At 46.1% G+C, this 25,417-nt stretch overlaps 1 protein-coding gene across 7 annotated transcripts in view; it reads left to right on the top strand.

Annotated features, from left to right (window-relative positions):
• FAR1 (fatty acyl-CoA reductase 1) overlaps positions 1-25,417 on the top strand; it is a 1,197,112-nt gene that overhangs the window by 564,181 nt on the left and 607,514 nt on the right. For 4 of the 7 annotated variants that reach the window (XM_069623609.1, XM_069623608.1, XM_069623606.1 and 1 more), the window contains 2 exons: positions 20,096-20,140; positions 20,232-20,350. In XM_069623609.1, the coding sequence (XP_069479710.1) occupies positions 20,096-20,140; positions 20,232-20,350 (164 nt within the window). Of the gene's footprint in view, positions 1-20,095; positions 20,141-20,231; positions 20,360-25,417 lie in introns of all 7 variants that reach the window. The other 3 variants (XM_069623607.1, XM_069623603.1, XM_069623604.1) reach the window with 1 other exon arrangement.

Here is a 25,417-nt window from a genome sequence, read left to right as displayed (position 1 = left end):
ACTCTGAAGTTAGCAGCCTGGCTCCTGAGGTCATAGAGTTTGGACACCTTCAGCTCCCTCAGAGATGCATGGACATTCTCAGGGAAGCTAGGAAACCGAACACCCGCTATTGCTATTCCAGAAAATGGAAATGGTGTGTCATCTGGTGTAATACCAAGGGCGTCATTTCCATTGATTTCTCACCCACACACATTGCACTGTACCTAACCCATTTGTTAGACTCAGGGTTGGTCTTCAATTCCCTAAAAGTTCATCTGGTGATTAAAGCTTTTATGTAAGGGGTTAAGAGGATTCATCCTCCTATTTCTCATCCAGCTCCTGGATGAGATCTAAATGTGATTTTAACCAGACTCATGGGACCTCTCTTTGAGCCAATGCATAAAGCAAGTCTAAAAGATCTTACTTACAAGACGGCCTTCCTAGTGGATATCAATGCTATTAGAAGGGTTAGCGAGCTACAGGTCCTTTCTGTTCTAGACCCTTTTGTTACAGTCCACAGGGATAAGATGGTTCTACTCACTCATCCCAGATGTGCGCCTAAATTCATCTCGAAGTTCCATGTGAGCCAATCGATCGAACTACCTACTTTTTTCGAGAATCCCATTAACATGGCCAAAAGAAGCCTACACACACTAGATGTGCGCAGGGCAGCCATATTTACCTGGAAACGACGAAACCACTGAGAAAAACAAACCAATTTTTAATTTCAGTGGCAGCAGGTAGAGAAGGGGATCCTGTCTCTAAATTAGCAACCTCAAGGTGGATTGTCAAATGCATCACACTGTTACGTTCTTGCTAAGCGAGAACTGCCCTTCAAGCCTATAGCACACTCTACTCTGGGCACTGGGGCTTCCATAGCATTCATTGCACATGTTCCCCTAAAGTCCATTTGCAAAGCGGTAAACTGGAGTTCTGTACACACCTTTACAAAACACTATTGCCTAGACACTCATTCTAGGTCTGATTCTCAGGTGGGACAAGCAGTACTAAGACATCTTTTCTCTACTGTTCCTTCTCACAACCCACCTCCAACTCTGCGTACTGCTAGCTAGTCTATGCACAGCATGTGATTCTATGCAGATTAACAAGCATCAGAAGACATGCTTTACTCACCGTAATAGCATTTCTGATGATTGCATCTGCTTAGATTCACATGCGCCCTCCCTACCTCCCCGCTCGGGGTGCAAGGAACATAGACGTCTTACTACTTTCTCTCTTCATGTACTCCCTCACAATAGCCTTGGGTTCCCTCATGGCAGAAAACATACAATCAGAGGGACCTCGGCGCGTGAGGGTTTTTGGGTACACTACACGTCACGATAGGGATAGTGTTACAGATACGCCTATGCCTACGTCCCCTTTCGGTCCCCGAAAGACAAGATGCAAAACTCTGCGGTTACCACTGGATGTCGAACCATATGCACAGCATGTGAATCTATGCAGATAAAATCATCTGAAATGATATTACAGTGAGTAATGCATGTCATAAACTTTACATAGTTACAGATTTACACACAGCGGCTCAGGGAGACGAACTGCAGACAAGCTACGTATCCCGCGCAGCACAGATCTAGAAGTGTGGTGCCATGGCAGAGTTCGCCTGCAAGAACCCAGCCGTCAAAAATTTCGCCTGTATGACCCGCATCTAAAAGATAGACCTTAAGGTCAACAGGTATCCTGTGCAGAAATTGGTTTAACAGTGATATCTGCAGTAGAACTGAAGTCTACACGTGAATCATTAAGAACATTCCTAGGCAGAGAAGACAGAGTGGAGGTTTGGTCCAATTGGATGAAAGGAAGCTACATTCAGCATCTACATTCCAACGGCAATACAACTGGCTAAGCTGTTACAGCCCTGATGAAAGTGGTCTTTTACCACTGAAACCGGTCAGCATACCATAACACTGCACTGGCAAATCCTAATGCAATATGCCAGAGTATAGTGTGATCTACCCTAAAGAAGCTAAGGATTGATCTAGGATCATCACTGTGTATTATATACACAGAAACACAGAGAACATGTGTCGGATTATCAACATCAAGAAAAAAGAAAAAGAAAATCAAAATGAAAAAGTAGTAGACGTGAGGACTGTAGGTCCCAACTACATCAAGTATTCCCACCTGCCAGAAGACAAATTCACCAGAGATGAGTGGGCGTCTTTTTAAACTAAAAAAAACCTGCCCTCAAATGAAACTGAATAAAGTTAGTTATTTCATTCTGAGGACAGCCTTTTATGACGGAATAATAGAAGTTTTCCTAAAAATCTTTTTGTTTTTGTGAAACCATTTTGAATCAAACAGCCCAAATCCTATTGTGAAGACACAGATTTACACAACACACAGTAAACATATTTACACATTGTAGACTGGACATATATCTACACAGGTAGAACCACCATCCAGCAGCGAGAAGAGAAGCCCGCCTGGAGGACTTCCCACTTGGTGCTACTGTTAATGGTAGTGGAGGAGTTGGGGAAGAGTAGAGATAATGTGAGAGGTCCATAGGTCCAGAGATGAGACAGAAAAAAGGATATTGATGAAGATTTCTCTTGAGGAAGCACTGACATATGTGCCTGCAATTGGGAGGCCGGGGTTTACAACAAGGGTGTCTTTTACGTCCAGATTTTGACAGAGAGGGAGGGTAGGTGATAACGTAGCAGTTGGAGTAGATTGGGGAGATGGAGTGTGCCATAAGAGAGCTGGAAGGAGCGAGAGGAAGAGAGGTAGGAGAGTGTGTTGCTTCTTCACTGCACATTCTGAACGGGCACTCAGGCGGCCAAATGGATGTCAAAAGTGATGGTCACAGAATAGTATAAAATGTGTGCAAACCAAACTCTATTTCCACAACGACATACAAAACTATGCTGGATGAAATGTTACACTAACGGTTTTAGACTAACTAATTTAAGCTAAATTCACTTTAGACAGCAGCAAGACAATCAGAATGTGCACACAGCTAAATTCAATTTTCTTTTATGGCTCAACAGGAATAGCAGCTTACTTGCACAGGAGTGCAGGCAGTGGAGGTGAAAGTCCAGAAAGAAAGGGGGTTTTAGGTTTTGATGCTTTGAAACAATAAAAAGAAAAGAAAAGTGCCTTTGGAAATAGTTTGTAGAGAGAGGCACAAGGTCCAGAGGATGATCAGGCATCATAGAAATGGTCCACATGTACGTGATAGCTGAGGAGGCGATGAAGTAGACGAAGAGCGCATGGATAAGGTCCCCAGCGACCAGGTGCATGTTGTGGCTTGGCAAACATAGTGGGGCCCACAACGCCCAGCCAGGACTGGGTGGGAACAGACGGGGACCTTAAGAGTGGGACCTTAGGCGCTGGGGCACTGGCGTTCTCCTGCAGGCTACCCAATTGACTGTTTCAGTGGGCTATCAGCCATTCAGATGAGGAACAGGCCACTGCCTGCCATACTCGCAATGCGTGCAAACGCAACAGCCATTTTGGAAAGGGCGCCCTTACGATAATTGTGCTGAAAATTATGCTAACAATGCATCAACATGTCCCCCACAACTGCAGACCAACTGAAGGCATCCCGCCTCCACAAAGCAAAAGAGCACTCAATTTAAATATGCAATACAACGGCCACTCGCATACCTATGCCGCAAGGGAGTGCTTCTGGATCTTCAAGCCGCCATGACTCAGGAGCCTCAAGGTGGTGAGGGAGGCTCTTACTGAGGTGTTGCGCCTTGAAGACCCACATGTGTTGCGGTCCTCGCAGCTGTGGAAAGAGCTTCATGTGACTATACACCTGAACAGTTTAATAAAAGGAGGGTGTCGAGTTTTGTGAACTTTATGGACAGACCCCCATATCAACGGTCATCTCTTAGCGATGCCTCACAGCCAGGGGCCTAGGCACAGCAGCCCCCTGCCAAAAAGTCTTGTCTTGAGCCACAGCCTAGCACCCCCTGCTCTTGGCACCCCGTCCTCGACCTACCAAGACCCCTCTCAGGGCATGTACTATGACAACCCCTCAGGGTCACAAGACCTGGGGTCTCAAGGGGACCTTTATAGTCATGACCAATACCAATTATATGTCTACGACATTTACGTAATCCAGACGCCAGATCAGAAAGCACAGGTCGACAAAGACTTTGGACTTTATTTGATGTATTAGCAAAAGATGTCTAAACGAGCTGGTTTTATGTATTGTATATGTTTTGAAAGAAGTCGCTTAAGTTGCTTTAGAGATATGAATTGTGAACTTTGAAAGTGTTAATGAATTTCAACTGTGAATATATTTAATATGTATTGTAATGAAACACTTGTTTTGATAAAATTGTAAACGTTATTTGACTAACCAAAAACAATTAAAAAAAAAAAGAAAGGACTTTGTGGAAGAAATTCTAGGAGACAAAAGGTCTGCCACCCAGTTTATTCCGCTCCTGCAATCTATACAAAGATGCACCAGCCCTCCCAACTTGTGCCTAGTCTCACAAGGACGGTCGAACCCAGAAGAGAAAAATTATTCAGACCGACGCCCACTGACCGCCTGTATATTAGAGGTCCGCTTAAACCTGATTCGTTAGTGGTCACCACTACCAGAAAGAGGGCAGGTACTCCCCTGGCGTTGACAGTGGCCCCACCAGACAAGGAAAGCAAACATGTATACTTTTGGGAGAAAGGTTGCCTCCTCAACGGGATACCAGAGCAGAATTGCCAACACTACGCTTCTAGCTAGTTGCAGATGCCACAACTGGGATGACCTGAAACGTCAAATCGAAGCCGTTGCACAACCCCGAAAGGCTCAATTGTTAGACTATTACAGAAGGCAAGCAGATATCAAACTGCCTCCTGAAAAATAACCTTGATGCAGCAGATAATGCAGGACGCATCATAGCAGAGGGCACGCCTATCAAGCACCACGCCTGGCTCAGACAATCGGGGTTTAAGTTAAAAACTTGGGCAACCCTCTTAAACCTTCCGTTGGAGCCTAATGTATTATTCGGGAAGGCTTAAGATGATTAAGACACTCTCAAATCCCTTGGCCAGTTAACGCACAAGCCCTAAATTCATTGGGGCTCCTCAAACTCTAGAAGGTTTTGGGGTCAGGGTGACCAACAGTCCTCAGCCTATACTCGGGGCGGACAGTCCTCATCTTTGGGCCAGTCGCAAGGAAATACTTCTCTCCCAATTTTCAAAGAGGAAATAATAGGGGCAGAGGAAGGGGCAGAACCTCACCTGGGAGAGGCTCCACCTCTCCCAAACAATGACACACCGCTTCAGGTCCCCTCCCATGCCACTCCAGTAGGAGGCCGAATTTCACACTTGACCCACGCATGGGAGGGGATAATGTCGGACAAGTGGGTGTTGTCCCTGTGACAGGTGGGTATTGTATCAAGTTGATAAAAAAAAGACACCCAACGGCCGCCAAGACAGTAAAACGCATATTGTTCGAAAAAGTAAAGGCCCTGCTGGAAAAGGATGCCATAACGCCATAGAGATTGTCCCAGCAAATCAGGTAACCAAGGGTATTTATTAAATGTACTTTCTTGTGCCAAACAAAGACCTTTCTAATGCGCCCAATACTAGATCTGTGCCCTGCAAACAAATGTCACACCCCAAAGGTTTTGCATGACTACGCACGCTCCAAGTGGTAATCCCTCTCATAAAACAGTGGGACTACATGGCAACATTGGATATGAAGGATGCATACTTTCATATTTCAATGCTGCCTCCCCACAGAAAATATCTGCGTTTCAAGATAGCAGAAGTTCACTACCACTTCAAGGTATTCCCCTTCGGCATCGCCTCAGCACCAGAGGTATTCACAAAGGTGCTTATTCCCCTTCGGCATCGCCTCAGCACCAGAGGTATTCACAAAGGTGCTTGCAGTAGTGGCAGCACATCTTTGCAGAAAGTCCATATCAGTATACCCTTATCTGGACAACTGGCTAATTAACAGGGAATCTCCTCAAATTTGCAAACAAAATACTCAAGACCTTAGACCTTCTTTTCAATCTGGGCTTCTCCATCAACGAAAAGACATCCAGCCTAGTCCTCAGCGAAATAAAGCAATTTCTAGGGGCTATTCTAAAGACAAATGAGGAGCTGGCTTTCCCCTCAAAGGAAAGAGTACAAAACATGCTGTAGAGGAGGTCCCAAGCCCGACCCGCACTCAAATCGCCCATTTTGAAGTGCCAGGAACTTTGACGCTGAAGTATGTGACGTATGATGAGCAAATAAACCAGTAGAGAGCCGCAGTGGGGCTCTGCCCGGTACTGATCAAACAGACAGTACATATTGAAGTACCTGTACTTAAGAAACCTTGGACACTAAGGTTCCCAATGAGAAATCCATATCGATAAGTGAGACAAACCAGCGATTGTCAAAAAACAATGCCTGAAGAAGCCAAGAAAGTCCTAAAGGAAGACGAATGGTGACGTCACAAGAACCCGGACTGACTCACATATAGAAAATATGACAACCTGCGAATGACGAAAAGAGACGAAACACCATGGATAAGGGACATCATGAATCTAAAGTGAAATAATGTTCTCCAGCATTGGATCTTTCATGGATTCACATGCTTAGAATATTCCCCGTCGTCAGACTGGGCTGGGACCCTCGGTACACATATATATAGCCTTTTCCTATAGGAAAACTTCTGACACTTTTGTGTCCTATCTACGTCCTTTTAGGACCCGCCTACGCATGCTCCGTAGGCCGTCCCAGTATAAGAGGCCCGCCCCCGCGGCTCCCCTTCAGATTTCAACCGTCTCCAAAGTAGTGGGATCTCCTTGCGTCGTCTTACTATTTTGTACAAGGTTGTGTACTGGAGTTGGAGTTCGAGAAAACTTTTCCTCCATGTCAGGAAAAGCGCTGTTCCGTCCATGCGCGACGTGCGCATTGAAAAAAGTTTACGAGGGGGACGGACATATGGATTGTATATACTGCCTCCACCCTCATCATTCGGCGGATAGCTGCGACATATGCAAAGGGTTTTCTCAAAAGACCCTCAAAGACCGAAACCGATGGCTGGTGGCATGGCTCAATGATGGAGCAGGGGCATACCCCCCTTCGGAGGTAGGCTCCACACAATCGGCGAAAACATCACACCAAGCTGCCTCGTCGGAACCACCGGCGAAGAAATCTCGACCGACGGAAAAAGAATCATCTCGGAGTCATTCAGCTAGAGAATCCTCGTCGAAAAAATAGTCATCTTCATCAAAAAAGTATGACAAGGAAAGGCCGAAATCCTCCTCGGGCGATCACCATAGATCGACCTCGAGTCGAGAGTCGAGTAAAGGCAGGCCAAGCGTGGAAAAGGCGGGACCGCCTAAACCACCTGCTAAGCCACCGTCGTCGACGGCGGTCCAGTCATCGGCCTCCACCCTGCCACTGACGCATGTGGTATCGACCGTCCCACCGACGACTGCGACGGTGGCCTCATCAACGGGGATTCTACAGGAAGCCTGAAGTTTTTAATCCGATCCCCCCGGATACTTTATTGCAAGAACAGGCTGTGTCGCTGTCCTCGGGGGAGAACGAGAGCGGGAGAATAGCTGGCCCGGCAGACCTCGGGCTACGAGTGGCTGACAAGTCGTCGACGAGGGGATCCGGTATACCGGTATCTGCCCCTCTTCTCAATCCTCAATCTGTTTTGACGTTGGAAATTCTGTCCACGCTTCAGTCTTTGGTACAGTCGTTGGACCAGAGACTACCTCAGGTAAACCTGCCACAGTCACCCGTCGACGAGCCGGGCCCGTCCAGTCCACCGACGTACTTATGCACGCTAATCTCAGCACTGGCACCCCAAGAGGAAGGTGAGCTGCCAGATTCGGAGTCAGACAGGGGAGCCATGTCGGATATCTCATCATCCCCCTCCAGGGATCCAACCTGGGAGTCAGAGGTGGAGTTAGAAACCCCAAGAAGCCCAGCTCACCCGTCCCCTCCGGACGACATTGCATCATTCCATTCTATGATGGAGAAGGCGTGTAAGGAATTTGGTTTGTCCCAGGAAGAACAGAAAAAGGACTGTTTTTTGTTCGACCACATGGGTAAGAGAAGGAGGTCTGTGTTCTCAATACCAATACTAGACCACGTGTGGAAGGAGGGGTTGCAGACAATGCGTCACCCCTTTTCGGAGCCGGCAGTGAAAGGACGCCTTGAGAAAAAGTTTAATGCTCCAGATTCTACCCCCAAGTGTTTATCCTCCCAACCAACGCCAGAATCGGTGGTGTCGGCGGCAGCGGCGAGGAAGGCGAAGGCCCAGCACAAGTGCACGACTCCGCCTGAAAACGAAGCAAGACGCCAGGATGCCTTTGGCAAAAAAGTGCTATCCGTGGGAGCAACCACAGTAAAGGCCGCAAACTCTCTGGCTATTGTAGCCAGATACGACAGAGAGATGTGGCACAGGCTAGCGCCGTTGCTGGATCATCTTCCGGAAGAGCATAGGAAGGCAGCGATGTTACTTGTCCGAGAGGGTGAGGAAGCCTCCAATCACACAAACATCGCGGTGGACCTCGCTGAATCAGGCTTCAAGCAAGTCAATAATGGGGTCGTATTACGACAGTCATGGCTCAAGTGTACCTACTTCAGACCAGAGGTACAATACAAAGTATTAGATATGCCTTTTGAGGGAGACCTTTTATTTGGAGAGAAGGTAGACGAGGCCCTAAAGGGAATGAAAGAGGACTCGGACAGGGCACGTTCATTGGGTGCCCTCCAGAGTGGCCGAAGCTACAAGTCTTTTCGTCCCTTTAGAGGGGCTTCAGGTAATTCCAGATTCTCTGCGTCTGGAGACAGATCCTTTGGCAGGTCGGCTTACCCCTCCCAAGGGTACAGGCATGCTTCCCAAACAGCAAACCGACGCCGGAACTTCCAGACGTCCAGGAAGAGACCATCCTATCCGTCGTCGTCGAGAGACAAACAAAATAAAGATCAGCAGTGACAGCCAACACACCGTTCTGGGGGGAAGAGTGTCCGCATATGTCGACGAATGGGAACGAATAACGACGGATCAATGGGTGCTGGACACTATAAGGAACGGGCACTCTCTACAATTCAAGCACAGCCCTCCGCACATTCCACCTGCGTTCACCGCTCATTCCCATCTGAGGATACTGCAACAAGAGGTAACACTCATGTTAGCAAAGGGCGTGATAGATTTAGTTCCAACATCACAGAGAGGTCAACGAGTCTACTCAAGATACTTCGTCGTAAAAAAGCCGAACGGCAAATGGCGTCCCATTTTAGACTTACGAGATCTCAACAAGTCTTTAAAGAGCCTAAAATTCAAAATGCTCACGCTGCAGGAAGTGATCCGCGCCGTTCAAGAAGGGGATTTTCTAGCGTCCCTGGATTTACAGGACGTGTACTTCCATATTCCAATGTGTCGGAAACACAGGAAATTCCTGAGATTTGTAATAGGGCGGACTCACTACCAGTTCACGGTTCTTCCCTTTGGGCTCAAGACCTCCCCCAGAACGTTCACAAAATGCCTGGCCCCAGTAGCGGCCTGGCTAAGGAAGCAAGGCCACCACGTATACCCATACCTCGACGACTGGCTGGTAAGGGGATCCTCCCCAGCGTCGACCGACACAAGTTTGCAAGCCACCATGCAGCTTCTGCAACAGCTGGGATTTGCCATAAACTTCGAAAAATCCTCTCTGCGGCCATCGAGAACGTTGGTGTTCCTGGGGGCACAGTTCGAGACCCAGTTGGGGCTAGTGAAGCCTTCTCTTGACAGAACCTCAAAACTCCAATCAGCTGGCGAGCCGACTACGACAAACCACCAGGCTCTCAGTGAGGAAATACGTTTCGGTCCTAGGGGCCATGGCATCCTGCATCCATCTGGTGGCAAACTGTCGCCTATTCATGAGGCCAGTCCAGGAATTCCTCGCGGACCGATGGACACAGGCCCCAAGGATCGTGGTCAGACAAGATAACCATCGACGACGACAAGCTGCTTCGGACCCTTCAGTGGTGGCAGAGTTTCCACAATTTGAACAAAGGTGTACCCCTACAGGAACCAGAGTTTCAGCGAACCATAGTCACGGATGTGTCCCTAACCGGATGGGGAGCTCACATGGGTACCCTTCAAACGCAAGGTCGCTGGTCTACAACGGAGTCACTCCTACACATAAACGTGTTTAGTTCAGAGCAGTACGATGGGCCTTGAAGGCATTCCTACCACACATCAAGGGATCGCGAGTACGAGTACTGACCGACAATACGACGGCCATGTTCTATTTGAGAAAACAAGGAGGGACGCGATCAAGAACTCTTTCCATAGAGGCCCAGAAAACATGGCATTGGGCATTGAAGCACGGGATTTGCATCGTGGCTCACCATCTCCCGGGAGTGAGGAATTCGCAAGCGGATTCCCTCAGCAGAAGCATGGCCCAGATACACGAATGGGAAATGGACACACTTCAGCTGATGAAAGTGTTCGAGAAATGGGGTCACCCCCCTCTGGACGCTTTCGCAACCAAGGACAACAAGAAATGCGAGCAATTTGCAAGCAGATGGCCTCAGGAGGGTTCCATGGGGGGAGGCATTCTCCTTCCCATGGACGGACATGTTCCTTTATGCTTTTCCTCCGTTCCCCCTCATACGGAGGACATTACAGTGGATACGCAGATACAGTTGCTGGGTAATTCTAGTGGCACCGTATTGGCCGCGGCAACCGTGGTTCTCCGACCTGCTTCACCTGTCGCTGGAACATCCAATAGCGTTTCTGAGAGTCCCAAATCTTCTATCCCGGGACAAAGGCACGGTGTGGCATCACGACCCAGACAGTCTCAACCTTGCAGCCTGGCTCCTGACTTTTCGGAGTTCGGTGCTTTAGAAGTTTCGGAGGATTGTCAAAAAATTCTGCAGGTGGCTCGAGCCCCTTCTACCAACAAATCTTACACCTATAAGTGGCGGAGATTCTGTGAATGGTGTCGAGGACAGCAAGGCCTACAACCGTTGACGGTGACGCCAGAACAAATTCTACCTTACCTGCTTCTCTTGGCAGAGAGTGGTTTATCCATCACATTGATAAAGGTGCACCTGGCGGCCATCTCGAGGTTCACGAGGAAGAGACAGTCGCCTCCTCTATTCAGCGACAGACTGGTGAAACACTTCATGAGGGGTTTATTTCGTACTTTTCCCCCAGTGAAACGTTTCCCTTCAACTTGGAGTCTCAACACAGTGTTGGCAGGCTTAATGAAACCGCCCTTTGAGCATATGGCCACGTCAGACATGAAATTCTTGTCGTGGAAGTTGTCATTCTTAATTGCTATCACATCAGCTAGGAGAATCTCGGAACTGCAAGCGCTGGTCGTAGACCCGCCACACTTGAGATTCTTTAAGGACAAGGTGGTCCTGGCAACTAATCCTACGTTCGTCCCAAAAGTTCTGACAGTGTATCACAAACACTCGTCCATTGTTCCCCCTACTTTCTTCGCGACCCCATCGTCGGCAGCAGAAAAAGCTCTTCATACCTTGGACGTTAAGAGGGCTCTGAAATTTTACCTACATAGTACACAGGAACTCAGGTCTACTCGACAGTTGTTCATCGCATATGGTCCGTCGACGAGGGGAAAAGCAATCTCTAAACAAGGATTGGCTCGATGGGTCTCATCAACGATTGCGTTTTGCCACTCCAAGGCCGGAAGGCTGCTGCAAGGGCATCCTAGAGCCCATTCTACAAGAGCAACGTCCTCCTCAGAAGCATTATGGGCAGGAATTCCGCTGACAGACATATGCCAGGCTGCGGCATGGTCAGTGCCCCACACGTTTACCCGCCACTACTGCCTTGCCAGGCAGCATGCGGACGAGGTGCAGATGGGAAGAGCTGTCCTGCGCCATCTGTTTCAGGAAGGTAAGCTCCACGCTGTGGAGAGTCGGTTTTTTCTACCTTTTGATGACAGTATACTTTGTGGGTAAGGTTATATGAGTTAACTTATTCCTGCTGTACATATGCATTGTGTATTATGGTGAGGGTATATTACATTACATTCTCACCGCCGTCTCAGATGTTACTGCTATACAATCTATTCTAAACATGTGAATCCATGAAATATCCAATGCTGGAGAAGGGAATAGTTTCTTACCTGTAACTCCATTTCTCCAGCATTGGTATCTTTCATGGATTCACATGCGCCCGCCAACCTCCCCGGAATGCAATGTATTTGCTTGATAACTTTAACCCTTCCTACTTTGGAGGGGCCGAAATCTGAAGGGGAGCCGCGGGGGCGGGCCTCTTATACTGGGACGGCCTACGGAGCATGCGTAGGTGGGCCCTAAAAGGACGTAGATAGGACACAAAAGTGTCAGAAGTTTTCCTATAGGAAAAGGCTATATATGTGTACCGAGGGTCCCAGTCTGACGACGGGGAATATTCTAAGCATGTGAATCCATGAAAGATACCAATGTTGGAGAAATGGAGTTACAGGTAAGAAACTATTCCCATGTCAAAGGTATGAAGCTTATGCCATAAGCGTGAAGAGATGCAGCCAGTTTACACGTGTACATATGCTTGGAACCACAAGAAATCTGAGAAACTCGTGCGGCTTGCTATGCTTAGTAGTAAAATAGATTGCGGCAAGTGCCACCTATACATATCTACCTCGAAAAGGAGCATCTTATATAAGTATACTTCTACTGTGCACAAGAGCAGAATCAACCAAACGTTACTAAAAGGATGCATGAGAGGAGCCCCTCAACACAAGAATCGAAAGCTAAAATACAAGACAAGAAACGAAACTCAGACGCATGCAACCCGTACCAAAAAGCCAAGGTCGCACTGGGGGACATAGACGAACCATAGGTACGATTTATGAAGCCAAGAGCGGAATATCCTGTTCAAAGAAGTAAAAATAAGCAGCAGAAGGCAGGCAGTGGGCAGAAACCTAAATCAAATACATGAATTGCAGGGGAAAGGAGACGATTTCACTGTCTGAATCACGTGACCTGCCAACTAAGAAGAGTTGGGGCCTTCACACTGACGCCCAGACTTTTGCCATGCACAGATATCTGAACCCTTCCTGACAGAGATAGTCTCAAGGCCAAACCAACAAAAATAATTGACACATGGCCATTGGGGAGGTGATTGATGATGGCAATGGCTTGGGGGAAGGCTGGAGGAGCGGGCGAGCACCCTGCACCTGGCCGACCATTCTGCACGCTGCTTAGCCAGTGGAAAAGTACAAGGAGGCTTGGTGCCAACCCAATCACAATGGACCAAGTAATCTAGGATCTTGTAGTTTGTAGAACCAATGGGACGTCGTACTTTTAGTGACGTCTACAATAGCTATTCTGAAGGGAGGGTTTAGATGGCCCCATCTGACACTGATTATCCAATCCTATCACCCCGTTACCATTTAAAGATATAGTACCTATAGTAAAGTTACCTTCCTATAACCAATAGAATTGCATGCAACATTTTAAGCGTTACACGTCAGTGATGACGAGTTTTTAGTATACAATATTTGTTTTCTATATAGTTCGTTGGAGTTGAAGTGAGAAGGAAGATCAACCAACAGCTGATGTTAATGAACTTCCCGTTTTTTGTACTTGTCATTAAACGCACGCCTTTTGCCACACCATTGAGTTGTCATTATTGATTTGGTGCGAGAGTACAAATCTGCATCCCCATCCATCTCACAGGTGCTGATACCTCATCTTAAAATACTATTGGGCAACCCCCAGCTTTATGGGCCGGTTGGGGTCCTGGTGCACAATTATGTTGCAGCTACCTCACTACAAGGTTGGTCGCCAGGTAACTGTACGCAAAGCAATGCGCTTGCTCGGGATGATGGCTTCATGCATTCACTTGGTTCCAAACGCGCCTGCCCCCAATGCATAGCAAAACAGTGGTCTCAGCCAAACGGTTAGTGGGACGATCCTGTGGTTGTTTTGCTAACCCTTGTACAGGCTCTTCGCTGGTGGTCAAGGGACAACCTGCTAAGCGGAAAACCCTTCTGCGTTCCACCATACAGCCCATGGCCAGTGGACACATGCAACTGCCCAAAGAAATATCAGCTTCCTAGAACTCTTGGCAGTCCTCAAGGCTCTTCAGGCCTTTCAACAACATCTTACAGGTCAAACAGTGCAGGTCCTCACAGACCACACCAATGCTTTGTTCTACCTGAACAAGCAAGGAGGCACACACTGTCTGTCCAAGCTAGCCCCAAAAATATGAAAGTGGGTACTCAAGCGGAACAAGTTCCTAACCTTTCAACGTGTTCCAAAGGAACTCAATTCTTTGGCTGACACTCTAAGCAGATGCCACCTGTCCTTTTGGTAGAGGGTAACCCGACAGATATCCTAGACAGAATATTCTTACAAAGGGGGAATCCTATTAGACTTGTTTGCCACAAGCCTAAATGCACAATGCCCAGACTTTGCATCCAGGTTTCCCCAACCAGGGTCCAAGGGGAACGCCCTGTGGATTAACTGGGCAGGGAAATGTGCTTATGCCTTTCCCTCCTGACACCACTCCTGAGCATAATGGTGCACAAGATGCACCTGGAACAAGTAACTGTAATCATGGATGCTCCTTTGTGGTTGAGACAATCTTGGTTTCCACATCTGCTTAAACTGGCGATGTGCGACCCAATCAAGCTCCTGTGCCCGTACACCATGCTAATGCAACACAAGGGAGCATCTCGCCATCCGCACCCTCAACCTATGCACTTGCCAACTTAGCTTCTGAAGTCATAAAATTTGGCCACTTGAATCTTCCACAAAGGTGCATGGATTTCCTAAAAGAGGCACGAAAACCCAACACCAGACACTGCTAGTTCAATAAGTAGAATAGATTTGTGATATGGTGCACATCACAAACTCTAAACCCAACAGATTTTCCCCAGATAACTTTGTACACTACATGCTTTACCTACTAGACTCTGGCCTAGTATTCAACTCCATCAAAGTGCCTCTGGTGGCCCTGTCAGCTTACGCCACTTCACAGCACAAAGTGACCTGGTGGAAAATTCCTGTCATTAAGGCATCATGTAAGGGGTAAAGAGGCTGTACTCAATGTTGTGCTCTCAAGCTCATGGGTCCACCCTTTGAGCCTATGCACAAGGCCAGCCTAAAACATCTGACTTACAAGACTGCAGTCCTAGTAGCTGTCGCCTCTATAAGGGGAGTCTGTGATCTACAGGCTTTGTCCGTACAAGACGCTTTTTTCATAATACACAAGGACAAGGTTGTCCTCAGAACACATCCTAGGTTCTCACCTAAGTTAATTTCAAAGTTCGATGTTAATCAATCCATTGAACTTCCTACCTTCTTTCAAAATCCATCTAACTCCGCAGAGAGAAGCCTCCATACACTTGATGTACAGAGGACCGTCTTGTACTATGTGAACAAAACTAAACCTCTAAGGAAAACATACCAACTCTTTGTTTCCATAGCACCTGGAAGAGAAAACGATCACATATCAAAGAACGCCATCTCCAGATGGATAGTAAAGTGCATACAGATCCCGATCCAAGAAAGTCTCATCATCGGACGAGACATGGTATATCCAGCTTTTTCTTTTAAGGATACCCATCCATGCTCAATAATATAGGTAGTTTCCCTCACTTGTCTCACTCACAAACTAATGTTCAGCCATGCATTACTACTAATGCATGACTGAACATTAGGTTGTGAGCGCGGCAGGTGAGGGAAACTACCTATATTATTGAGCATGGATGGGTATCCTTAAAAGAAAAAGCTGGATATACCATGTCTCGTCCGATGATGCCATGATACTCCACTGGAGACTGTCTTCCCCCCCCTCCCATGTGATCTCCCACCATATAGCCGCCCTCATGATCAGGATCATGGGGAGGCACTACTGCCGGGAAAGAAGTGATGACCCCATAGGATTCATCACAGTAGCAAATTCTAAGATGCCTCATTCACTTTAACAATTTTCCTTAAAAGGAAACAATTATTGCAGATTGTCGGTGAGGGCATGTTTTTCCCCGATGGGTAGTATTTGCCTTCTGTTGCTCATTAAAACTTCTAAATGCATTTGTCCTGTCACGAAGCTCAAGGTGTTTCACAATTTGGGCATGAGTTTGGATTCCAAGATAATCCTGGCAACTCTGTGCATCCCCACAGTAATCTACTTTTAAGTCCTACCATATTTGGAGTTTATTAACTTTTTTGAAATAATGTTTTTTTAGATTTACTTCATTAGTATTATGGTATTTATTGAGTGCAGACCTAGCTTTGAGAAGCCATGCAGCGCTTTACAGGGAAAAATACCAATATAGATACATAACTCACTACTTTACAGAGGTGTACACCATTACAGATGCATAACAGAGCACTTTTCAAAGGAAACAGAACAGATATACAGCAGGGGGTAGGGTTTAGAGGGGCACTGAGCAGGAGTACAGCTGTACTGGGTGCCGGGGAGGAGAGAGCCCAGCGGCGTCTAGCGAGGCAAGTGGCGCGAGGGGCGACTTGATGGCCTAGGTGTTGGAGGAGAGACTCCTTGAAGAGGTGGGTCTTGCGTTCTTTTCTGAATTGTAGGAGTGTGGGGGCGAGTCTGATGCCGATGGGGAGGAGGTTTCATATTCTTGGGGTGTAGACAGATAAGTCTTATTTTCTGGTCCTTTCCTTTTTGCAGTGGCAGATTTCAAGTCTGCACTTGTCCTGCCTTCTGTTGGTGCGCTGTACGCCGAAGATGTGTGTTAAGCAGAATTTTATGCAGTACCCTTTGGTAACTACACAAAATTAGGTCTACAAGTGGCAGCACAAATTCACCTTTGGTACAAGCCTGTACTACACAGTAAAGTGGTAGCAATGGCTGAGCAACCAGACTTCTCTCAAGAGCAAGTGAGCAGTATCAAATAGTTAAACAAAGGACAGCCGTTACCAATTACTATGATTCAAGCAAACACTGACTCAAGGTTTCCAAGTAAAAGAATATACATTTATTTACTTTTTAGTTATATAACATTTCACTAAACTGAAGCAGTTCAAAAATCACACTCTTAATACACCACACCACTCCTAACAGTTGACAGACAAGTTAAGCTCACAAAATGAAGTGGGAGCAAAATGGCACTCTGTTAATTAAAAAGGGAGGGAAAGACAAAGTTAGGCAGAAATGGAGCAGTACCAACAGGTAAGTAAGCAGGGCATTCTAGAAAGAAGAACTCCAGTGATAGGATCAAATCAAATAGGCTTAGGGACAAAGTCAATAGGACAAATGTGTTTTGCTCAAGATCACACGGTTCAGGGGAGTTCGCCGTTAAGTCTTTGCCAAGAGTTCCGGACGAAGTTGGTCGGTAGAAATGTTAGTTCAAAGAGTAGAGAAGGACAAGCCCTCGGGTTGGAGAAAGATTTCACACACTTTCCCCGCGGCTGAACGAAACGAACAACCGGATATTGAACAGTAACTTAAATGGAGGGTGCTGTAGCTGTGGCAGACGTTCCTGGTAGTTCCAGAAGGCTCACGGTTCCTGAAGCGACTGTCGGACTGACACGAAGTAGGAAGACTGGAGGGTCCTGCACTACCCAGGCAAGACACCAGCAGCAGAGCAAAGCAACGAATAAAAGGTGCGCTCCTTAAAACCCAAGCAGGGTCCGACCTTCCTGGCTATCCGGCCCACTGTAGCTCTGTACAGTGAATTCGACCAGAAGAGGGGGTCCTGGCTTGGATTTTGGTTGAACTGGTTGGTCCCACCAGCTCAAGGGAGGAAGATTCTTGGAAGATCCTCTCTGTCGTTGGAGTCTGAAGATTCGGACCTGCAGCAGGGCTTCACCGGGTGGTTCAGTCATCGTAGGGGTCCTCTTCCGTCAGCTCCTCGTCGGTTCTTTCGTTCCAGTGGCGAGACTGCTCTTCCAGACCCAGAGACCTGTTTTTTATGCAGTTCCCCCATTCACACAGCCTGGCTGTCAATCGCACAGCAGGGTGGCTGTCCCGGCCGGACAGTCACCTAGCCAATCAAACAGGAGTGCGACTTGGGTTACCAAGGGAACCCATGGCAGGGGTCCTAAGACCCCTCCCTCACATCCTGCCTACCCAGACTTTCAGGTGCCTAAAGAAGGGCTTCTGTGCAGAAGCCCGCGCAAAGACGGTGAACAAAGGAACCACACCTGATTTGGCGTGTAGAGACTAACACGAGTAAGACTTTTCCAAAAAGAAATGGCGACTTAACCCAGCCGGAAAAAATAGTAAAATCAATATGGTGAAGCGGCTTTAAGTTCGAGGCTACCAAGATAGCCTAAAACAATACCATGATTATTTAAGATAACCGCGGTAGGAAAAATAGGGTAGTTGCCACTGCCACCAGCCAAGTCTTAATGGAAAGGGAGCAAAACAGTGCTCCAAAAGATGGACAAAAAGGGATAAGGATTAACCCTTTCTAATACTCCATGGAAGATGGGGTGTACTGGGTCTGTGGTTTGAAGAGAATACATAAAGTTAATGGTAACTTTACATGTTTCTGGGAGACAGTAGTCAGTCCCAGAAAAATGGAGTTGGTGGGAAGTCTGAAAGACAATCCTGTGTCACTGCACTGAAGGTGCTGTGTAACACACATTAAACCGATGATGCCTATGGAGAAGGTTAGGCTCCATAGCCCAAGATCACACAAAATGGTAAAACGCACATAGCAAAACACATGTAAGAGGGGGATAAAGGCTCACACTCTTACCAAGTGAAAAAAATAAATCCTAGAAATCCAGCAAAGCTGCCGAGGGACTCAGTAGGTAAGGGAAATTAGCCATTTTGGAGAATTCTCCCTAACACTGTGGAGTTTCTCCGCGAGGTGGCTGGGTGACTGCCTTATAAATGATGCAGCAAGACTTGAAGGTGATTTGTGCGTGCAGTGGGAGCCCGTGAAGGTTGATGAGGGATGGGATGATGTGTTCGGATCTGTGTAGACCCTTGCGAGGCATGCAGCCGAGTGTAGGACACTTGGGGCACAAGGGAGGAAGTGGATTCACTCCACATCCAAGTACTGCAATAATCGTTATTACCCACTTTAATGATGATCATCGGAAGGCCCTTCTCTCTGGTGTGCGAATGGCAGGTTTCCCCATACCTTCGATCTACTGCTGACAGGGAGTGCTTGGTTCCTGGACATTTCCCTTATTGAAGTTGGCCCTTTCAGATGAAAACGGGGATATTAAACAAGTGTTGAGTAAAGATAGAACAATAGAAATAACAAATGGCTCCCGTTTTACAGTTGTGCTTTGGAGCAGAGGATAACTGCACTGAAATTGCCATTTTTATTAATTTAAAGAAGGTGGACAGTACTTCGCTCAGAAGCACAGTACAAAAGGCATGTCAACAGACTGAACAATCCCGTTGTTGGTTGCTACCCACAAGTGTAAATGTGACTTGGTTTTTTTTAACAGTGTTGTGATGGCGTGGGGAGTAGGCACTTAGAGGGGTTATCACAGGGTAGACAATTGGAACAGATCTTCACTAGATTAAAAAGATTTACAAGGGAGGGGCTGTTCTTGATTTCAGGTTGTTGGGGGAAGGGGCTCCAGTGGCAGAGAGCAAGGAGGGTGATGCAGCTAAAGTGGGAGTTGGCACAGGCTGGACAGGAACAATTGGATTTAGGAGGACCTTGTAACAAAAGATGTGCTGCACGGTGAAAGGAGTCAGCCAGCCTGTTTAAAGGGTGGGTAACCAATGGATAGATTTGTAGTCTAGGGTAGCTTGGTGCAGATCTTGGGAGGTTGCAGAGAATGCAGGCTAGCAAAGTTCATTACCTTGTGGAGAGGAGCAAAGGGAGTAGAGGGCGTCTTACTGTTTCATGGCGTGAAATGGGAAATGTTCAATGTGTTCAGTACGTTGTGCCTGGTAGTTTTCATTGGACATGGCGAATTATTGAAGTTAAGGTCACTCTTGGAGGGTCACCTTTAGTCCTATATGGTGCATAGAGTAGAAAGGATATATAATTTTGTAGGAGCCCAAAAGGAATTGTGTTTTGTAGGCTTAACGAGCCTGTTGTGAGAGGCATTAACTGTGGCAGCATGTCATCATTTCTCTTTTCTTAGTGCTTTTGCAGTGTGCTGTTCCATTGGACTTCCCATGTTTGTGGGGCTGAAAAACATTAACATAAGTTTACTTTGTGCTCTTATCCGTTCATACCACATTTAATCATTTTTTTCTTATCTTTTTACACAGGGTTGGATTGATAATTTTAATGGACCCAGTGGACTTTTTATTGCTGTAAGCATCCTTCTCTTGATATTGACGTTCAATGTGACTGTTCTTTGACTGCTCACACATCTTGTTACAATCTTTTAAACATGTTTTCTAGGCAGGAAAAGGAATTCTTCGGACTATGAGAGCCTCCAACAGCGCGGTTGCTGATCTTATTCCTGTAGATGTAGTTGTAAACACGACTCTTGCAGCTGCTTGGTACTCTGGCGTTAATAGGTACACCAGGTGATCAGTGTGCTTTATTTTCATAGTCCTTGCACAATATTATAGCAATGCTTTTATCAGGAAATAAAAATATAAAAAATTTGCATGTAAATGGGAATCGAATGTTGAAAACTTTGAATTAAGGAGTTCAATTATATATTGGTGTAAAGTACACGAAACATGACATTTGAACCACACACGTTACTTAGACTAGTGTAGAGTTCTATATGATTTCAGGTTGGAGAGTCCCCTTTACTTGTTATTTCACCACTTGTAGAGGATGCCTGTGATATTGCATGTTCATTTCGTTGCTTAATGTTCAAATGTTATTGCTTCCACTTTTTGGAATAGGGTCTGTTTTTTTCTGTTTTTAAAAGTTGTTTTCTTGCAGAAGCATTTCATACTTGGTTTAGGAAGGGGCTGGATAGTTTCCTGCATCTGACCGTTAGGCTTCCTGTCTCCACCTTGTGAACATTAGTTAGATGTATCCTAAATTGCCATAACATTGTCTGAATAGATTTGTTTACCACGGTCTACAAAGACAAACAGTGGGTAAGAGCAATTGGCAGCATGATTTTGATGAACTATGTAATGTTTTTAAAGAAGGTGTTTTTCAAAATAATTTAGTTTATAGTGCAATTGGTTAATTAATACCTTATACAATAAAAAGAGTGAACATTTCACAATTTATACATGACATTCCATTACATAACATCATAACTTGTTAAAATCAATCAAAACATTACTACAAAAACCTTCAGTACACAATTCGTAGGAGAACTTTTCCTATACATTGCCTACATAATCTCCTTATAAAATGTATTTAAAATACATATAATCCAAATTATATGTGGGTATGTTTCTCCCTTGTTGTATAAATCAAAATTCACTTATCGACCATGGGGGTGAGGGCAGTTGGAAACAGTTTAATATCAGCTTAAAGTATAGCAAGATATTACATGCAACCAGAGGAGGTCGACTTCAGTGCAAACCCAATTTGTTTCAGTCTAAAAACTATTTTCTTCCATATGTAGAATGCAGCTCTCACATATACCAGAGTTTCTGCCATAAAAACGGTAGACCAGAATTGGTCAGTACTAATCATTCTGAGGTCACATACCAAGTCCCCATAACCTTTATAATACCATTCCGGTAGACCGTTACATTCTGTTAAAAGATGTCTAATCGTTTCCACCTCCCTATGACATAGCCGGCAAACTCATCTTGCGGCCATGAATCCAGGCCCCAACATACTCTTAGCAAGGCAAAATGTTAAAGCGAAGAAAAATTATGAATCTGGAGAATTATTGGTTATTTATTTTTAGTAAATAGCTTCTAGGCTTAGATATATATAGCCTCTGCAAACTGTATAGGGCATATCGTATCTTGCTTGACAGCCTAGCCAAATTGTTGGCTGCATCCCATTCCACAGCCTTTACTTTTATGCGCTTATGCATGGGTTTCATTTCAGATTCATCCCTCTGTATACACAAACCAATATCATTCAGGAAGGAACAAGTTCTTCATTAAGCTGTTAAGTTCTATCCTTTTATCCATGTTCATAGAATTCATACTCATCAAGCTGTTATCTTTACCCTCCCAAAACCCGATTTTAATATACAATTTGCAATAGTGAATCTTCTACTGTGCCCCTAAGCATGTAAGGCCCAGTTCCCATCTATTGGCTTCTATTGGAACAGACCTAGGCAGTATCGAAACTGGCCTCCATAATTTGCCTTCTAGTTTGTCCAGGCCAGTGATGTATCTGGCCTCAAGGGCATATAATGCTCCCGGCACAATGCTACTCTTGTATAATTCTAGGAAGCCTTCAACTGAGTGACCCCCACCCTCCTTTTTTTTAGCCTTATATCTCCTCATGACATTCAATTTTTTTTGTTACCTTAGTTTCAATGATATTATTGTAAAAGGTTTTCGGAGGATTGTTCATGATGGGAATTCCTAAATAAGGATAGATCTCAACTACTTCTAAAGTCCGTGTCGATCATCCACTTAAAACCATGTTTTTCCTTCTTGGGTCTTTGTCCCCCAAACACCATAATCTTGTTTTTTTCTGCATTGATAAGTTATCATTCACAAATATGTGCATAGTATTTAGCATACGCTGCAAACCTATTAGTGTTTTATCCTGGATGACCGTATTATCAGCATAAGTCATCCAGCTAATCACAACATCGCCAACTTTCGGGGGGGGGGTGGTTTTTTACTGTTACCAGGATTTCCCTCATATCAGCGACATAAAGGTTATATAGGACAGGGGATGTGGCACATCCTTGTTTCAAACCCATATTTGTATTACCAGCCGGAGTGGTAGTTGCTCCCTTATCTTAACAGATTTAGTTGCCCTAACGTGATAACTAGTATGTTTTTTTTTTCAGCAAGAGTACCACTAGTTCGCTTTAATGAGACATCTGCATGTTCATTTGACTAATTACCGAGTGACGTATTTTGTAAAGACAAAGTTGCCACATTCTTGCCTCCGCCAACTGCTTGTTGGCTGCCTGTTGCGTCAAGACTTCAGACCTTCAAAATACATTGTTGGTCAGAGTTAAAGAAAATAAATACATGGTATGTACTCTGAAGCATACTCCTGCGTCCTGTTCCATTTCCTCCATACTGCAGTGGGGGGAATGGGGAGGATGTAGGCCATAGGAAGACCAACCGGTTTGAGGGATGTTTCATTTGTTAAATTAAAAAGGAGTTTACCCTATCAGCCCCCATCACAGCCTGCATGCGTTCCCCCGCTTGCATGCTCAGCTTCAATAATCTCTCCTTTTCTCCATACAGATAGAGGAACATCACAAACAGTTTAGTTCCTTGTGCTAAGTTTTTTAGACTTCCCTGTATCTCTAATCCCACCACCTCATACTGTGTGTTCAGAGGGCTTGTGACCTGACCATTCTTGTGCCCTTTTTGATGATTGCAGTATGCTTTCCACCTGCGTCCTTGAGACACCGTTCCAATGTTGAGTTGAACTGTTCCATCTACCTCCTCAAGACGTTCGTCCGCAAGAAAAAAGTTCACTCCTTTTCTTCCCTGTTCATGGGCCCTCCTGCCCGCTGACTTGTTCTTTATTGGTTAATGGTCCAAGAGGGCCTCATGGTGTACACCTTATTAATGTTTTGTATGGCTCCCCCCACCCACCTCATGTGCTGCATGCTACCGTGCACTAAAGGCTCACCATATTCCTCTGAGTAGAAATGTCATAACACAGAGACAAACCCTTTAACCATCAGCACTGGAAGCAGAATCCATGTAACCTGGGGGAAAAGACCTTCTCTGTGGGATTGTTCAACCCATTAGGAGGGAGTTTGGCAGAGTTGTCCTTTCTGGTGACAGAGCGATCTCTAAAACTCATGACCGCTAGGAATATGCAACAGAGGGGTAGCTTGGAATTAGTGCTACCCTATCAACTGGGCATTCAAACCACATCAGAGCGTCTTGCCCAACAACTCTCTTGGAGGAGTATTCCCCCGATTCAGTGTTGTACAGGCTGCATGAATCTTTGTTGGCATAATCCATACCTCCACTGTCTGTCTCAGCAAACACTGCCGTTTAACAACGCTCGAGTTGTTGCAGGAACAAGTCTGAGGCCTGTAGATTTAAACCGGCAGACTAGCTGACAGGTAGACGCTGGCTGGAGAACACTACTTCTCTCGGTGCTGACTGAGGGACCGTGGGGCTGGTGCAGTGTACGTGGAGCCAACCGGCTGGCCGACGAGGACACGGGGAGCAGACTGCAAGCAGGAGTATGCTGCGAGAACGCCAGAAGCAAACAAAAGGCTTCTGGGCGGTCACAGTTACTGGAAGGAAGCCTCCACTCCACCGTAGCCCAGATAAACGTGGAACAGGTGAGCGGGATTGTTAGGCACGATTTTATGCAGTAGCCTTTGGGTGCATTACAACAACCCTGCCCCCCTGGCAATAGAAACCAAACCTTTGGTATATGTCTGTACTACACAGGTTGATAGCGTGTTGAGCAGCCAGGCTCATCTCAGGAGGGGTCGATGTGAGCTTTAGGGGAGTTACACAGATTCACAGTGACAAGTATTCAAATAAACACTTACACACAAGGTTTCTTGAATAAACAATGATTCATTTATTTATCAGTCAGTTAGAATAAGCCTTCTGTAGCATTTAAAACATTGTTAGGAATTGGTCAACGGAAAAGGTTATTAGAACAAACAAGAGATCACAAATATACTTGAGTGGGCAAATACTTTTGGATCCCCTAAGCAGAGTCATTCAGTATAACAGGTTAAGCCAAAGTCAATGGGCAAAAGTCTATATGATCTGAAGCACTTCTGGTAGGTAAGTAGAAAAGTCTTTGCTCAGTGTTTTAGAAGTCTTTGAAGAAAAGAAGAATCAATGTAGGGCCGCAAGCTGTTTAGGCTTGTGAGTAGTAGAAGATGCAAGCACCTCTACGGTGAGAGGTAAGTACGCTCAGACTTTACAGTAACTTTGGATTGAAGAAAAAGTGCAGCAGATGACTCCCGTTCCTGTGCAGCTCTGCAGCTCTCACTGTTCCTGGGCCCCAGTTGTGGGGCCAAGAGGGAGGACACCGCTTGCAACTGGCAATTTTCAAACAAGTGGCACTTCGGTGTTTCAGCTCCTTGCGACTATCGCAAATAGCAACGCTGCAGTTCCTCGCTGTCGAGATGGGCTTTCCTTGCATCTGGTGTCCCGCACTCTGTTTAGGTGGGTCAGGCTCGGTCAGTCCTGCTTCCTGGGAGTTTGGAGGATCTTCCTGGAGGTCTTGGCCAGATTAAAAGCAACGCACACAAACTGGTGTTCCTTTCCCTGGCTATTTGGTTCCAACAGCGACTGCAGTGGAAATTCAACCAGCTCCGAGAAGATGTCCAGGTGGCTTACTTTGGAGTTGATTGGTCCCACCATCTCAAGGGGAGAAGTCGTCCTTGCAGGGGCTTCTCTGTCGATTCAAATTTGGAGTTTCAGCACAGCAGCAGGGCTTCATCGGGCAAACCAACGGTCCAGGAGTTGCAGCAGGCATCCTCTTCAAGTTCTTCGGTTCCTTCATCCAGTGGTCTACTCTGCATTCCA

This window comes from Ambystoma mexicanum, chromosome 11 (genome assembly GCF_040938575.1).
Source record: "Ambystoma mexicanum isolate Mex_15411 chromosome 11, UKY_AmexF1_1, whole genome shotgun sequence".
Lineage (NCBI taxonomy): Eukaryota > Metazoa > Chordata > Amphibia > Caudata > Ambystomatidae > Ambystoma > Ambystoma mexicanum.
The sequence above is the reverse complement of the archived record's forward strand: the minus strand, read 5'-3'. Positions and strand labels throughout refer to the sequence as shown.